This window comes from Hemiscyllium ocellatum, chromosome 12, assembly GCF_020745735.1.
Source record: "Hemiscyllium ocellatum isolate sHemOce1 chromosome 12, sHemOce1.pat.X.cur, whole genome shotgun sequence".
NCBI classification, from domain to species: Eukaryota; Metazoa; Chordata; class Chondrichthyes; order Orectolobiformes; family Hemiscylliidae; genus Hemiscyllium; species Hemiscyllium ocellatum.
Genome location: NC_083412.1, coordinates 34,017,852 through 34,034,077, shown reverse-complemented (window position 1 = coordinate 34,034,077; position 16,226 = coordinate 34,017,852). Strand labels below are relative to the sequence as shown.

The following is a 16,226-nucleotide window of genomic DNA, read 5'->3' as shown; positions in this document are numbered from 1 at the left end:
CCATATTCTGACACTTCCTTGAGTGCCCACTGGTGCTCCGTAACTATCTGAGCACCTTTTATACAAGACAGTAACTGATATGTTATTTTACAGTAACAAACCTGGTAGTTGAAACTGTAGGATCTCCTGTGTTATTGGAACAGGGCAATTATCTGGTATGTCTCCTCATAAGCAGAAGATGCAGTTGGGTCCATTTTATGGGACTGGGAATGTTCCTTGCCCCATCCCAACCCAACCCTCCACTTCCCCTCCCGTCACCCACCTTTGATGATACTGCGCCCACTCGCTGTCACACAGCGACAGTACGCTAGGGGTGGGTTTAATGAAATAAAATTCAGACTTCTGTCCCACAGGAACTGCCACCAAGCTGACTGACCAGTGGTTCTGTAATTCCCGCAGCACCTGAACACAAAGGTCAGCAGTGCTGGAATGACAAGAGTTCCCAAGTAGACCTGAAGAAGGATACGGGATTTCCGGAAAGTCTGGCCATTTTAGTTGGGGACCTTTAATTGAGTGCCTGGTTAGAATGGAAAGGATGGTGGGGACATTGTCATGTTTTGAGGTCAGAGAGGGAGGCACAAAGATGGAGTTGGGGTTCAGAGCTCCCAAAGTAATCCCACTCCTTTGGCACTGACCTGGGCAGGTATCTCGGCTTTCCCTCACCTTGTCCAGCCACAGATATTATTATGGTGGAGGCAGATACTTAGTGGCAATCACTAGGCCTAAAGGTGGGTAGGGTGTCTGAAGCCTAACTGAAACTGTGAAATATGGGGGAAGCATTGGAACTGGAGGGAAAGCAGTGGGCTGTTGATCCACTTTAATTTACATGTTCAACCTATCCTAACTTTCAAATATGCCTTGGGATGCCGTAAAACACATGAAGTATGTATGTACATTCAGGTCAGAATGATGGACTGAGGAGCATTAGAGAAATAAAGCCAGATTTGAATCATAAAGGTGCTGTATGTAATAGACAGTCAGTGATAACAGTTGGATCAATTGATAACTACTTAGTGAATCTCTCTGCTCTTCTCTCTCTGCTAAATAGGGAAGAAAGAATAAATGACTATTAGTGGGCCCTAAGGAGTAGGAAACAGTGATGTCTTTCATCAGGCCATTCCTGCAGGAGGTGGATAATAGGCAAGAAGAAGTTTTAAAATGATACTTTAGGTTTCATTGCAGACTTGGTGAAGCAGGAGTGCTTCTCTGGGCCCCATGAGGAATGAACAATACAGCCTTTCTATCGTCAGGCTCTCTAATACCCTCTCTAGTATAGTGTTATCCAATATCAAATGTCAATTCAAGTTCATTAAAGATTTAGCATTGTAAGTAGTTAGAAAAAGAATGTACCCCTCTAACAAAATACCAATTGTAATTAAATTGTATTTTCCTAGCTAAGGTTTATTGGATCTCCTGTAAAATGTTCTTCAAGTGGTGAAATGTGTTTAATAGTCTACACTAGCAAAGCAAAATGGGCCAATAGGAATCCCACTGATGTGGGAAGCATTGACAAGATTCTTAACTTCAGACCAAATGGGAGTCCACATTGAGAGTGTAAATGGTATCTTATGCAATGCAAGGAAGTGAGAAGATGGGGATGGGAGAGTGTTGGGGAAGGGAGCTTTATTAAGTGTGAGGCTGAAACTCAGTTTTCCAAATCCAGGATTAAACCAAGAAATGGGGAGTCGGAACGTTAAAGTGGTTTGGGTTTCCCAATGGCAGGGACCAGGAAGATCTTTTGCATGCAACTTGTATATGTCACATAAGCTCATTAAATCTCGCCAGGATTTAATGCCCCTTCTTATTTAGGCTATCAATGAGTAAGCATCATTTGCCTTCTGATTCCTGACAGCCTATAAGTAGCATGCAGTGGGCAAGCTAATGTAGCTTCAGCATTTCAAGAGAGCAGTTGCTGACCTTTGGGGAATGTTATTTTAAACAGGTGGGTATTAACAGGCCAAAGTGGCAAGCAGGAGAGAGGAAAGTCAAAGGAAGCAACGTGTCCAGGGCTTACAACCAAGGCCAGGCATCTGAGGAAGAGAGACAGTATTCATGAGGGGAAACGGAGTGCTTGAAGAGATGGAGACAGGGCCGAAAGACAAAAAAAGAAAAGCAGACAAGGGGTTGCTGATAGTAAACCAGACAATAAGTAAATGCTGAACAGAAGCTAACAACGTGTGAGTAGTTGAAGAAAGGTTGAATGTGTTGGAAGAAACCCTCTAGACTAGATGTAGGGGTGTTAGGGTGGGTAATGAAGATAGGATGAGGTGTTCATCTTTCAAAATTGTTAAATTCAAAGTTACCTCCTGAAAGTTTTGAAATACCTCATCTAAAGAATAGATGTTATTCCTTCAGCTTGCATTGAGCTTTACTGCAGCACTGCAGCGGGCCTGAGATAGAAATGTTGACATGGCAATGTGGTGGTCTGTTGAAGAAAGAGGCAACTGAGAGCTTGGCATTGTTGTTGTGGAGAGACCAGAGGTGCTCAACAAAATCAGTCCATGTTTAATCTCCCCAGTGTAGAGGAGACCAGATTATGAGAAGTGAAGACAGTGGACTAGATTGAGTGAAGTGCAGGTACACTGCTGCCTCACCTGGAAGGTGTGTCTGGCACCTTTAATGGTGAGGAGAGATGATGTAAACGGGCAAGTGGTACATCTTCTGTGATTGGTTGGAAAGGAGGCATGAGAGTGTGTGGAGATGTTGAGAGTGGAGGAAGAGTGAACCCCTGGTGTCCCAGAGGGAATGGTCCCTACGGAATTCTGACAAGAGAGGGGAAGAGGGAATATCTGACAGGTGGTGGTATCCAGAGGGAATGGTCCCTATGGAATACTGACAAGAGAGGGGAAAGGGGACTATCTGTCAGGTGGTGGTATCTCACTGGAGGTGGCAGAAATAGTGGCTTATTATCCTCTGGAAAAGGATGCTGGATGAGTAGAATGAGAGGAACAGGGTGAGCCAATCGGTATTGAGGGATGGAAGAGAAAGGATGAGGGGTGAAGGGTAGGAGATGGGTCAGACATAGCTGAGGGCCCTGCCAACCACAATACGGGGGAATCCTCAGTTCAGGAAAATGGTGGGCATTTCTGAGGGCCGTTGCAGAAGGTGAAATCATTGGAATAGATGCAACAGAGTCAGAGAAGCTGGAAGAATGGAATAGAGTCTCCACGGAATATTCTGAGGAAGGGTCATAGGACTCAAAACATTAATTCTGTTTTCCCTCCATCAATGCTGCCTGACCTGCTGAGTTTCTCCAGCAATTTCTGCTTTTGTGAGTTTTAGATCTCCAGCACCATTGTTTTGTTCCATAAGAGAGTGGTGGTGGTGGATGGGGACAGTTCAGGCCTTCTTTGAAGGAGGAAGCAGAGGGACCTAAGACCATCCTGATGAGGAACAGACGTGTGAAGGGATTGCATGACCATGGTGAACAGGAGGCAGCTGGAGACTGCAAACTGGAAATTTTGAAACTGATGTAAAACATCAGAAGAATCCTGGATATAGGACCTGCAACAGTTTAAGAAGGCAGCTCACCACCACCTTCTCAAGGGCAACTATGGATGGGAAATAAATACTGGCCCAGTCTAATGCCCACATCCCACAGGTGAATAAAAATAAATCGGGAAAAGTCACATCTGTGGATTTTAGAACGGAGATAGAAGCAAGTTGTATAGATGGGATGTATGAGGTAGGAGGCTGTGGGAGGAGGTCCCCAGATGAGTTGAGGTTAATGGCCTCCATGTACATAAACCCTATCCCTGACTTTCCTGGTAATCACCTTCCCACCCCCTGATCTTCCTGATAATTACTGCCCTGACCCCCTGGCCATCTTAGTAAGTACTGCTTTGTCCCCTGCCCCTGATATCTCTGTGTGTGACTATCCTGCTCTCTGACCTCTTTGTTCATGGCCACCCTTACTCTCCTCATTTTCCTGTTCTTGACCACTTGCCCTGTGACCTCCATGTGCTTTGCCACATAACCTCTTGCCCATCTTGTCCCTGAGCTCCCTGCCCTCTGATGCCCTCTTGCTTGACCATTATCCTCTCACTGCCTCATTCTCTGACCAATCCTTCTCAAGCGATACCCCTGTGAGCTGATGTACTCCAGTCCTCAGCCTCAGTTCTTACAGTCCAGATTTGTCTACTTTATTTCACTCTTGCATTGAGTATGTCTCAGACCTCCTGTAATAATGAGGTTTGTCTGGACATGGCACAAGTCAACATTCCCTGCTTTTCTTTTTGGAAAGCATTGACGAACACCCCAAGATCAACCAAAACATTTGAGTAGACTCTTCAACATGATGCATAAATTCTCCTTAATTCTAAATCATTGGGAATAAAGTATATCATCAGTGCTTGAACATGCATTTAATGACTAGGCTCTGTATAATAAACGTATCATGACAGATCCCTGCGCGTGTATCATTATATAGGGTTGATGGAGTGAAAATCCTTCCTCTTCATATCACTTTGTGGTTTCTGATGGCAGAGTCGATTGCAAGATTTCATCTCTGCACTCAGGAGCTGTCAGGAATCTGCAGAAACTTTATGCTATCTACATTTTCTGTGTTGTAGGGCCATGCCAAATTTGATGAGTTCTGGAAAAAGGCATTGATTATCTGCAAAGTACAGGCCAAAACTGTCTGATACAGATCTCAGTGGTTGCCTGAAATGAGCCAGACTGGTAAATGTTGCAGGTCAATATGATCATCATTCACACAATTAAAGCAATGCTGAAAGTGGCCTGGGGCTTTAAGATTTTAGCAACTGTCCTGCCTCCTTTGTAGAGACACAGTAAGATCTCCAGCCAGCTCTTGGAGACCTGTACACTCTTTGGGGTGTGGACTTGTAGAGGGAGAGATTGGATCTAGTAATACTTTAGTGATGTTTGACACTCCACGTCTCCTTTTTCTGCTTGTGTTCCTCCTCCTCTACAAACATTACATCCAGAGTCAACAAAAGAGGCAAGTTTATCTTTTCTTAGGTGCATTGGAAAATTGTTATCAGGGATTACAAGAAGAGAAAATCTTCAATACACCCTTGGACTGCAGATTTACCACATTCCCAAATGTCAGATGGGTGCACCTGAAAATCTTGGCATAATCGTAAAATTGTTCCAAAGCAAAGTACCTTTAGAAAATTTGTGTACATTGATGAGCCTAAAGGTCAAGGAAATTTCAGATGGAATGTAACTATGTACTCAATAAACTAGTGCCTATTTTTCCTCAATATTTTATGCTGGGTATTTGTTAAATGTCTCCGAGGCAATTCACAAAAAGAACTAACCCTCTATCTTCAGAACAAGTGAATTAACAAAAATCATCAAGTCTTAGAAAACGTGTTTTATTAAAATGATAGGTGTCAGAACTGCTTCATTTTAAAGGTAGTTTAATTGCTTCAATGCACTGAATAAATATGAAGACTTCCTGTTGAGCTTCTTTTGGGTTAGCCTGAGGGGTTTCCTGAGTAAACACAGTAACTCCAACATAACCCACCTTACAGTTCCTGATTTAAGGAGAGTGGGTTTTAGTTGTGTAAAAGGGAGTACAAAAACTAGAGAACATGAATTTAAAGTGAGAGGGGAAAGATTTAAAAGGGACCTAAGGGGTAACTTTTTCATATAGAGGGTGGTGTGAGTATACAAGCTGCCACAGGAAGTGGTGGAGACTGGTACAATTACAACATTTAAAAGGCATCTGGATGGGTGTGTGAATAGGAAGGGTTTAGAGGGATATGGACCAAATGCTAGTAAATGGGTTTAGATTAATTCATGATTTGGAGATGCCGGTGTTGGACTGGGGTGTACAAAGTTAAAAATCACACAACACCAGGTTATAGTCCAACAGGTTTATTTGGAAGTGCTTCAACTGTAACCTGGTGTTGTGTGATTTTTAACTTAGATTAATATAGGCCAGTGAATTGGACTGTTTCTATGCTGTATGACTCAATGTCTCCATAACTATCTCTAAGTAATGAAGACCTGAGGCACTTATCAATTGAAGGAATCAAAATAAACCCCTGAGTGCTCTGTAAAACATACATGATGTAGAAACAAATGATTGCAACTAAACGGCACTCAGGCTCGGTAAAATACAGAATCTCTTAAAAGTTTCAAATGTGTCTGTATTTTACTGAGAAAAATTTGAGGGTCATTAGTCACCGTACTTCTGAATTGTTTCATTTTGAAACACTATCTATCTATAAGACAAAATGATGAAGGAAGGGTGTAGTTCAGAGTAATTGCCAATTCTGATAAAGTCTCTTCACCTGAAATATTCGCTCTGTTTCTCTCTCCACAATTGCTGCCTAACCTGATTATTTTCAACACTCTGTTTTTGTTTCAGAATTACAGCATCTGCATTATTTCATGATTATTACAGTAATTAATAATTTGTTGATGAACAAGAAAGCTTGCAGTTGCCAGAAAGGTTAGTAGATGGTCACTTGAAGCATTCAGGTTATGATCTATTACTATTTCAGTGTACACTGTCAACAATTAACATTGTTCGTTCAATAGAGTGTTGCTGATAAGCACAGAATAGTTCCACTGTCAGCTCTTTCTGAGGCAAAAGTTCTACAGATCTGAATAATGTGGAAATTCAGATCTTTGTGGGTACTGTGAGTTGCCACTGGATTACTACTGAAAGATGTTTGTACAGAATTGATGCCCTACTTTTTTAACCATCAATGATGGATCTTTCGCATATAGAGTACATTGATTTGGAATAATGGGAGGAAGCAGGATAAATAGGGGTCAGTGGCTCATAAGAATATACAAGTCTCTGTTGAGAATGCCACATTCCACAAATCCTAACTGAATTGTAAAAACGTCTAATATTCCTATGAAAATCGAACCTCTAATTTAACCTGGAAGTTGCATTTGTTCAGTGCTGTGTTTTGTCATTAATCAGGCCTGTCCAGGGAAGCCTGTGGTTTCCAGAATTAGATGTTGATTCCTGTGCTACTTGATCTAAGAGCTTTGAAAGTCACAAATTGTAACCTTCTTTCCTGACTATTCGTCGTTCTGCATTTATTGAATCTCCGACTGTGTAACAGTTCAGCTGCACATTTCACGTCAACTGGCTTGCATATATTGCCAAACCTCTTCAACAGTAGCTCACAAGTTTAGTTTTAATTTTCAAATTGTCGTTCTGAACTTTCTGTCTGCCCTTTTTCATTGCTTATTTCTTAATCACATTTTCATACTCCATTTGTCACTGTTCAATCTACCACCCACATCTGACCCTCAAACGCTGGTAATTAAGCCACTCAATTGTTCTCATGTTCCTTATTTATCTGGCTTGTTCAATGGACCTGAAGCTCTGGGAAGGGTTTTGCTTGCACCAGGCAGATTTTGGAAGCTCTGGTTCCTCTGCTGCAACATGGAACACTCTTTCGGGTTTCATTTCTAATCTGCTGCCCTTGGCTTTGATTCATGATCACATCTATGTTTAAAGCCATTGCAATTCGTGATTATGACAGTGTAAAAAAACTTGAAAAGTGTAAATCATTTTTACTTGCTGATCGTCAGTGATTAAGATGGCTCAAAGGAGGAGCATTATGTCAGTGATTGCTTTGGCATTTAATTTTCCAGCAGAATAACAATACCCCCACCCCTGTCCCTTCCAATCAATACCAGTTGACTATGCCTATATAAGGGTCTCTATCGTCAGTCTAATCTCTGTGTGTAATATATGTACATAGAAACAGTAAGGACTGCAGATGCTGGATGCTAGAGTCAACAAGCATGAAGCTGAAAAAACACAGCAGGTTGGACAGCATCCAAGGAGCAGGCAAGTCAGCATTTCAGGCCAAAACCCTTCACCAGAATCTGAATTTTCAGCCCAAAACACTGATTTTTCTGCTCCTCAGATGCTCTCTGACCTGCTATGCTTTTTCTAGCTTCACATCCATACATACATGGAGGTTGCTTTAAAGATCTTGGGAAAGTGTAATGCTGGTTGTACCACTTTAATCTAACCCTCCTTCGTCCAGCATCCACAGCACTTCTGGTTTTCCCTATATCAATGGTATCTTTTATCAATCTGTATTTATGTCACTTTCATTATTCCTTGTCAAGTTTTAGAGAAATTGGGTCATAGAGTCCTATAACACAAAACTGATCCTACGATCCAACCCTTCCATGCCGACTAAGTTTCCCAAAACTAAACTAGTCCCGTTTGCCTGTATTTAGCCTATATCCCTCCAAAGCTTTCCTATTCATGTACCTATCCAAATGTATCCTTTAAATGTTTTAACTGTGCCTTCATCTACGACTTCCTCTGGCAGTTCATTCCATGTATGAACTGACCTGTTTGAAAATGCTGTCCCTCAGGTCTGTTTTAAATATTTCTCCTCTCCCCTTAAAATTATGCCTGCTAGTTTTGAACTCCTCTACTCTCGGGAAAAGACCTTTGCTCTTCACTTTATCCAAATCCTCATGATTTTATAAACATCTATAAGGTTACTTTTCAACCTTCTATGCATTGGATAATGCTTGCTACCTCTGACATTACCCATTTCCTAGTTGTACAAAATAATGTATTCTGGTGCATTCATAAACTAAGTAAAATCAATTAGAAGTTTCGTATTAAATTTTTTTTTCTACAAATTAGTTTTTCCTTTTACACTTCTCGCTCCGTGCTGTTGGTGATCTGCATTAAATGTGTAGCAGATTCAGAACAGTTAGTATTGATAGTCCCTGTGGCCCTGGGGGGAGTGCCTTGTCACTATTTAGTACCTCTCCATAACAATAAAGCCAAGACTAGTAATTTATGTAACAGTTATGAAATAATGATATGTCATTCCAACTCCAACCGTCATTCAAAACAGAAAGATAATCTTAAGCTTCCAAAACATTTTATTTTATACATGTGCATAAAAGGGATAATCAGCTAATTAGTAGATTTACAAAAGCTTTAAAAGATGATTCAGTACAAATATAGCCTTTCCAGTGGGGACATATATCTTTTACACTGAGACATCACAGAATCGGAGTAGAAAACAATACAGCAGCATAGATGATGGGTGTATTTAAAAGGACAATTTAAGTTTGACCAATGATTCATTAGTAAAGAATCATTAAAATGCAGTTTCCCTTTTAACAACTTTGCTCTTTGATAACAAGTTAATTTGTTTTGAATATGAATTCAGAACTAGTACATATGTCTTTTCTAGCGGTCTTCTTTTTCTAGTTATTTACATGATGATGTAACTACTAAAACAAATATAAATAGAAAAGACTTTCCAAAGCACATAACCATCATTCAGATGGAAAACAACTTAGTAGCTCCCTTTTGCACACCATACTCTACCATTTATTGCTACCCTAAATCCTAATTCGAGTGTCCAATTGGAAAATCATTAATCTATTGAGTATGTGATTGATACCAGTCAAGGTGAAGTCTTTACTTGTAAAATGTGTGTGTCTTGACCTCCCATTGTCTCTGTTTAGACAAAGACCTGGTCCCAAGGCTGCTGGATGAGGGAGGTACAGGTACAACCTTTAATCTTAAATTGGCCAATTTACTAATGGTAGATGAGCAACAATAGTAACATTAGCTGTGAAGTAAAGCTTCCGTTATTCAATCCCAACAATGCACATTCACCCCAATCTCAGGACTGAGCTTGAGTTGCAGAATCAGAAGGGCAGCAAGCTGAATCAATGTATCCCTCAGTCCTCCCCAAAGACACAGAGGCAATAACCAGCGTAGAACTTGGATTTGGGTCTCTCAACATCTTAGGGCCTTTGGACCTTCTATTTTGAGCAAAGGAGGGAGGAACTTAAGAACCACTATGAAATTATAGGAAGATTATGTGGTCTACAAGTTCATTTTTGGAGAATGCAAATTCATGAATGAAAATAAAAAAGACGAAGCCCATCACAAAACATTAATACCAATGAACGTTCCTCATTTCTCAAGTAACTAACTCAGTGAGTCTGTCTCTCACTGCAACCCCCAGGTCATCTCCTCTGCCAAACTTCCAGCTCAGCACTATCCCCACGACTTGTCCTACCTGCCTATCTTCTTTTCCACCTATCCACTCCACTCCCCCAAACTATCACCTTCATCCCCTCTCCCACTCACCTATTGTACTCTATGCTACTTTCTCCCCACCCCCACCCTCCCCTCACTTATCTCTCCACCCTTCAGGCTCTCTGCCTGTATTCCTGATGAAGGGCTTTTGCCTGAAGCGTCAATTTTACTGCTCCTCGGATGCTGCCTGAACTGCTGTGCTCTTCCAGCACCACTAATCCAGAATCTGGTTTCCAGCATCTGCAGTCATTGTTTTTACCTAACTATAAGAGATGTCAACATTCTCTTTGCCAAACTGTCGAGTGAGAAATGATTGACAACGTGTACAAAGAACCCTTTGTTGGATATCAGTTACTAGTGGCTCCTGTACTGATGAGATATGAGTGAGTTTTGATTCAACAATACAAAGGCCACATTGGATGTGGCAGGTCATCAGAGATCTGGACACTCAGAAATTTTTACATTGAGAGAGAACACAAAGATAGGACTTGGGTTTCAGCATAAAGTGGGTGTTAAATGGCGTGAAGAGAAATAGGAAATTTATGCATAAGCATTGTACTCACTGAGGGAAATGCTGGCGAGGATGTAGCAAATAGTAGAAATAATATTATTGTGTGGATAATATTATAAAAGCAACGAGAAAGCAAAGGAAATGTGCTACAGGAAGGAATTGCTCTCATGTGTAAAGACTGAACTGGCCCCCCTCCAAAACCATGCGATGTGAACCTGTTGGTGGAACACCAGACAAAAAACAGGACGCTCTTTATGTGGATGCTGTTATTGAATTCTTTGTCAGGACAGCTCGGAAGGAACAGAGCCTTCAGAGGTTGGAGAAGAGCAACAACAACCGTTTGCATTTATATGGAGCCTTTAAGTTCATGGAACTTCCCAACACATTATATTGGGCAATGCCTGTTATGTGGATACATTAGGATCAGCACCCCGATTCATATCAAGATTAGAGTGGTGCTAGAAAAGCACAGCAGGTCAGGCAGCATCTGAGGAGCAGGAAAAGCGACATTTTGGGCAAAAGCCCTTCAACATTCCTGATGCTGCGTGACCTGCTGTGCTTTTCCAGCGCCACTCTAATCTTAACTTTGATCTCCAGCATCTGCAGTATTCACTTTCGCCTACCCCTATCCATATACATAGTACTTCACTGTCTGCTAATACCGTGGGCGGCACGGTGGCACAGTGGTTAGCACTGCTGCCTCACAGCGCCTGAGACCCGGGTTCAATTCCTGACTCAGGCGACTGACTGTGTGGAGTTTGCACGTTCTCTCCGAGTCTGCGTGGGTTTCCTCCGGGTGCTCCGGTTTCCTCCCACAGTCCAAAGATGTGCGGGTCAGGTGAATTGGCCATGCTAAATTGCCCGTATTGTTAGGTAAGGGGTAAATGTAGGGGTATGGGGGGGTTGCGCTTCGGCGGGTCGGTGTGGACTTGTTGGGCTGAAGGGCCTGTTTCCACACTAAGTAATCTAATCATCACAAGTGAGGGCAATTCTGTACACAAGATGATTGTGAGCTCCCTTCACAGGACAATGACAATCTTCAAACAACACACCCTTAACACATCTCTCAACGCACCAACAAAAGTCAGCATCCTCAGTGGACGCAAAGTAACACAGAAGTACATAATGCAGAAAATTTTGAAAAAAAAAGTCAAAAGTAAATTAGCACTGATAATGGAAGTATAACATTCATGGTTTGTAATGTAGAGCTAACAAGTACATGGAGAAAGTGAGGACTGCAGATGCTGGAGGTTAGAGCTGAAAATGTGTTGCTGGAAAAGCGCAGCAGGTCAGGCAGCATCCAAGGAGCAGGAGAATTGATGTTTCGGGCATGAGCCTGAAGAAGGGCTCATGCCCGAAACGTCGATTCTCCTGGTCCTTGGATGCTGCCTGACCTGCTGCGCTTTTCCAGCAACACATTTTCAGCTCTAACAAGTACATGGCAAAGAATTACATACATACCCGGTGTTATGTGAGGACACCATAGCAAACTGTAGTGAATAGTTCTGCAAATTTGTAGATCACTTTCAACCAGGTTTCAGTAAATGATCTTCAGGCCCTGAGTGACATGAGATTGTTTCTGACAGACCTTCGTCACAAATAAAAGTCATCTGCTTTTAATATAGCATTCATTACACTTTCAGTGGAGGTCTGGCAAGGCAGATCATTATCTAAAGATGATCTCTCCAAACTTCTGAACACTTAGAAACTGATAGATTTGCTGTTGAACTTCTCTCATTTTGCGGTGAACTGGAATTAAATATTCACTATTGCATTCGGCTGCCTCACACCTTTCAATCATCAAGAAGTAAAACTTCCTCCCAATTGGCTGATAACAAGCCTTCAGAAATGGCCCACTTATTGTTAGATGAATGCTTTGAACTAGAGTTGGAATATGTTAATGCAAACAAGTTATATTGTTTCCATTGTTAATTCCTTATATTCAAGACTATACCTCCATTAAACAGAGCAAACAAAAATAGGGTCTTCTCAAATCCTTTAACTATCGACCATTCCTGAGCAACAGAACTTGAACAATGGTCAGACATGAAATTTGTGTAGTACACCACCACTTAATCTCAAAAGAAAAGCTTTGTTTCCTAACAAACTGAACAGGAAGCTAAGTCTTGTGCTGTCACAGAGATGATATAAGTAATCTCAGTGATTCTGCAGTCAGTGGGGCAGATTGATTTGGTTCTTCCTTGAACTTTAGGACCAACAATAACATTTCAATTTAAACAATAGCTAATTAATCATATGCACTGTATACATCTTGTTAGCGGAGTGTGTTTGTGTGTGTGTATATATTTATATATACAAATGAGTTATTGTTCCTTTCGTAATCAGTGGAAACATGCTGAGCTAATGCTGATAAACAAGATTGAACTTCTAAAGCAGAACACACGGCCCACTCTAAGACATTTGAGGACACAGTCCCTGCAATATGCTTCAAAGCAACTTTCAACCTTACCCAGACCCCTGGTTTTGCAGCAATTATTATTTTTTCCACCTGCCAACAGCCGAGAATTTCCAGCCGTGTAATTCTTTCCTCTCCTTTGCAACATTGTTGAATTGTGTAGTCACCAAGAAAAATCTGTTTGCCAGCTGTTTGGGAACTAGCCAAAGATCAAGTCCTGGAGGTTTGAAGGCAATTCCCACCTTCATTTAGCAATTCCCACAGTGAAACATTTTCCAGACCAGGCAGTGCTCCGACACCCCCGCCATCAAACCTGCCTCCTCAACTCTTTCATCCACAGCCACGAGAAAAGACACTTTCTCCTCCAGACTGAATATCTCTCTGATTTAATAAATAATTTCAGATAATTGTGTTAGCCAAAGCATTTTCTTTGGAATTGCTGTTCTGTAAAACACTGTCACTGAGTATTTATTGTTTGTCAGTTACTGTACCTTGGTAATTTCATTTTGATTTTATTTTATAAATTTTTGTCCTGCGTAACGCATTATGTGGAACAAACAGTTGTGTTACTGAGGTCCACCAAGCCACTTGTAGAGTAGCAGTGAGTTGTTTTTCTGCCTGAGGAGACATTCATTCAAAATCAACTGATTGCACAAAAATTAGATTAACTGCAAAGCCTGAATATACACAGGACGTGGATGGAAATTCCTTTGATTTATTTTTACACCTTGATGTTATAATCAGACAGTAAAATATAAAGGATCCGCTGATGTTTGATTTAAATTTCACCCAATTCCAAGAGAGTGCTAGTACGATTTAACTGACAGAATAAATCCTCCTTTTAACGGCCTGCAGATTTCAGTTTAGCACAGTCCAGAGAGAAGGAGATGCATGCAATGATCAGTGAGACACCCTTTGAAGCGGCTTTTAACTGTAAAATTAAACATGATAAGGGTTTACTTTACCATCCTGTCCGGAGTTCTGTAAGTAGTCACCTAGGTCACAACCAAACGCAGTGTCCTTCGCACCCTTCCGTTTTCCTTTCTGTTTTGCTCCCTTGTTCTTCATGGGTGAACAAGATAACTTCAGTAATCTGTGCCTTAAATTGCTTTACCACAAGAGCTGTCTGTAAACAACCACCAGTTTCAGAAAAAGAAAATAAAATCCCAGTGAATCTGCCTCAGCCAACAGGCAGTGCAGACTCACATCCTGACACGACGTTTAGTCAGTTCGTAGCAATAGCAATGACTTTTGCAGAGTCCACATTGTGCACGGAAAGAAATAGTAGGATCCCTTGTTTGTCCTTTCACACGACACAATTTAACAGCTTGGCATAAAATTCTGAAGTTCATACAGCTTCTAATTTGGAGCTTTTCTCCTTCTAGGCCCCCTAAGACCGAGAGTTTAAACATCAGCTTCCTGTGCCTTTTTTTCTCTTCCAAAGCATGTCAATGGTTTATCAATTTGTGCTCAGGAAATGCTGTAAGAAACCAAGGAAGTGAGGCACTAAGGACAAGCGTTACTGTTAGCTGGGCCTGACAGCAGAGAGATAACGGCCCCAGCCTTTAACAGTCACAGCCTGACAGGAAACCTGGTGTAGGCCAGGCTTGGTGCTCAGTGCTAAACCACATCCTGTTGCAAAGTCTCTTTCAAAACTCATACACACAAGAAAAAAAAGTCCTATGGTTTTTATTAAGTGTATACCAAAATGTTATGACATAGTTGTAATTAAGGAAGGATATTTTTCACATTGCTCTTCAATAGTGCACAAATACAGTTAATTCCTCTTTCAAAACACTTTATCTCATGATCAACATGTTCATTTATAAAATTCATCACAAAATATTTAATTTTAAAGCTTGGGCTGCAGAGGAAAATCAATGTTAAATTTACGACTGCAGTGGCTCTCCTCCTAAACTTTGTGTGTTCTTCTGGAAGGAAATTCTTTACAGATTGGCTATTAACGTAGATGTCCACATTTATTCTGAATAACTTACTGAGATTTCTTATACTCATCTACAACTTGGCAGGAGGTCGCTTTGAAAGTGCTGTGTTGCTTTAAGCAGCAATCCAGAGCTTAGAAGCTGCCCCCGCTCCTTGTACAGGGGCTGATTGTATAAAATCACTGAGAATGGGAGTAAACAACCGATTATGTGGCCATCAGATTTGTTCACTGTGTGTCAAGGCAAAGGGCAACAAGCATGTCTAGTAAAAAATGTGAAAGATAAAGATTTTAAAAAAGATTTGCAACCTGTTTTGATTTCATGCAGCTTGTGACATTAAATAATCATTTGAAAGAAAGCCAGAACTTGCATTTATATAGTACTTTTTATGGCCTCAGGACATCTCAAAGTACTTTGCTCTCAGTGAACTCCTTTTAAAGTATGGTTGTTATTTTCTTTATTGTACAGGGCTTCCTAACCTGTGTTGGCAAACCACTAGTTCTGACAAAAAAATTGACCAGAATAGCATTCCTTCATAATAAATTAGATAACTGTTTTGCACTGAATGTAAACATTTTGAGCCTTGTGTAGCCAACAATGTTTTTCTGTGGTTTTCTGTGATTTTGTGCTGTTGGCTGCATTGCGCCATAATCCCTCAGCAAGTGAGCTATTGGTCCAATGGTAGCAGGCTTGCCTCTGAGTCAGAAGATTGTGGATTCAAGTTCCAAGCCAGGGACTGGAGGACTAATAAAAGATAGACTCAAGTGTAGTGTTGAGTGAGTGCTACATTGTCAGAGGTATAGTCCTTTGAATATAATGTTCCATTCAGTTTCTAGATGGATGCAAACAGATCATGTGGCAGCGTTTTGGAGTACAGTAGGTGAAATTCCACAATTTCCTCTAATTATTTTTGAGTGCACCCCACATTTTATTTAAGTGTATGGACTCCCCTTTTATTTTTTTTGTAAGGCTGCAGTTTGTTTAAAGAGACAGAGTTGTGTGTGGACTGTGAAGGATATTTCGGATTGTTGCACAACCACATGACTCTGTAGCTTAGAGGGAACTCTGGTGAATTCCTCCCTGTGTCCTGATCAATGTTCGTCCCTCAACCAATATCAGCAAAGCAGATTACCTGCTCCTTTATCACATTTCTATTGGCAGGAACTTCCTATCAACAAATTGGCTGCCATGCTTTCTGCATTGCAACAGTGGTACACTTCAGAAAAATATTTAGTGGCTGCTGAGTGCTTTGAATTATCATCGGGCTGTGTTAGGTGCTATACAAATGAAACCCTTTGTTTCTTCGTTGGTGATATTTAAATC

At 41.1% G+C, this 16,226-nt stretch overlaps 1 protein-coding gene across 1 annotated transcript in view; it reads right to left on the bottom strand.

Moving 5' to 3' along the window:
* The window catches only part of LOC132821015 (rho GTPase-activating protein 31-like), a 102,661-nt gene extending 88,137 nt beyond the window's left edge, over positions 1–14,524 (bottom strand). Inside the window, exon 1 of the mRNA XM_060833489.1 lies at positions 13,926–14,524. Within this exon, the coding sequence (XP_060689472.1) occupies positions 13,926–14,028 (103 nt within the window). The 5' untranslated portion in view covers positions 14,029–14,524. The remainder of the gene's footprint in view (positions 1–13,925) is intronic.
* Positions 14,525–16,226: the final 1,702 nt, after the last annotated feature.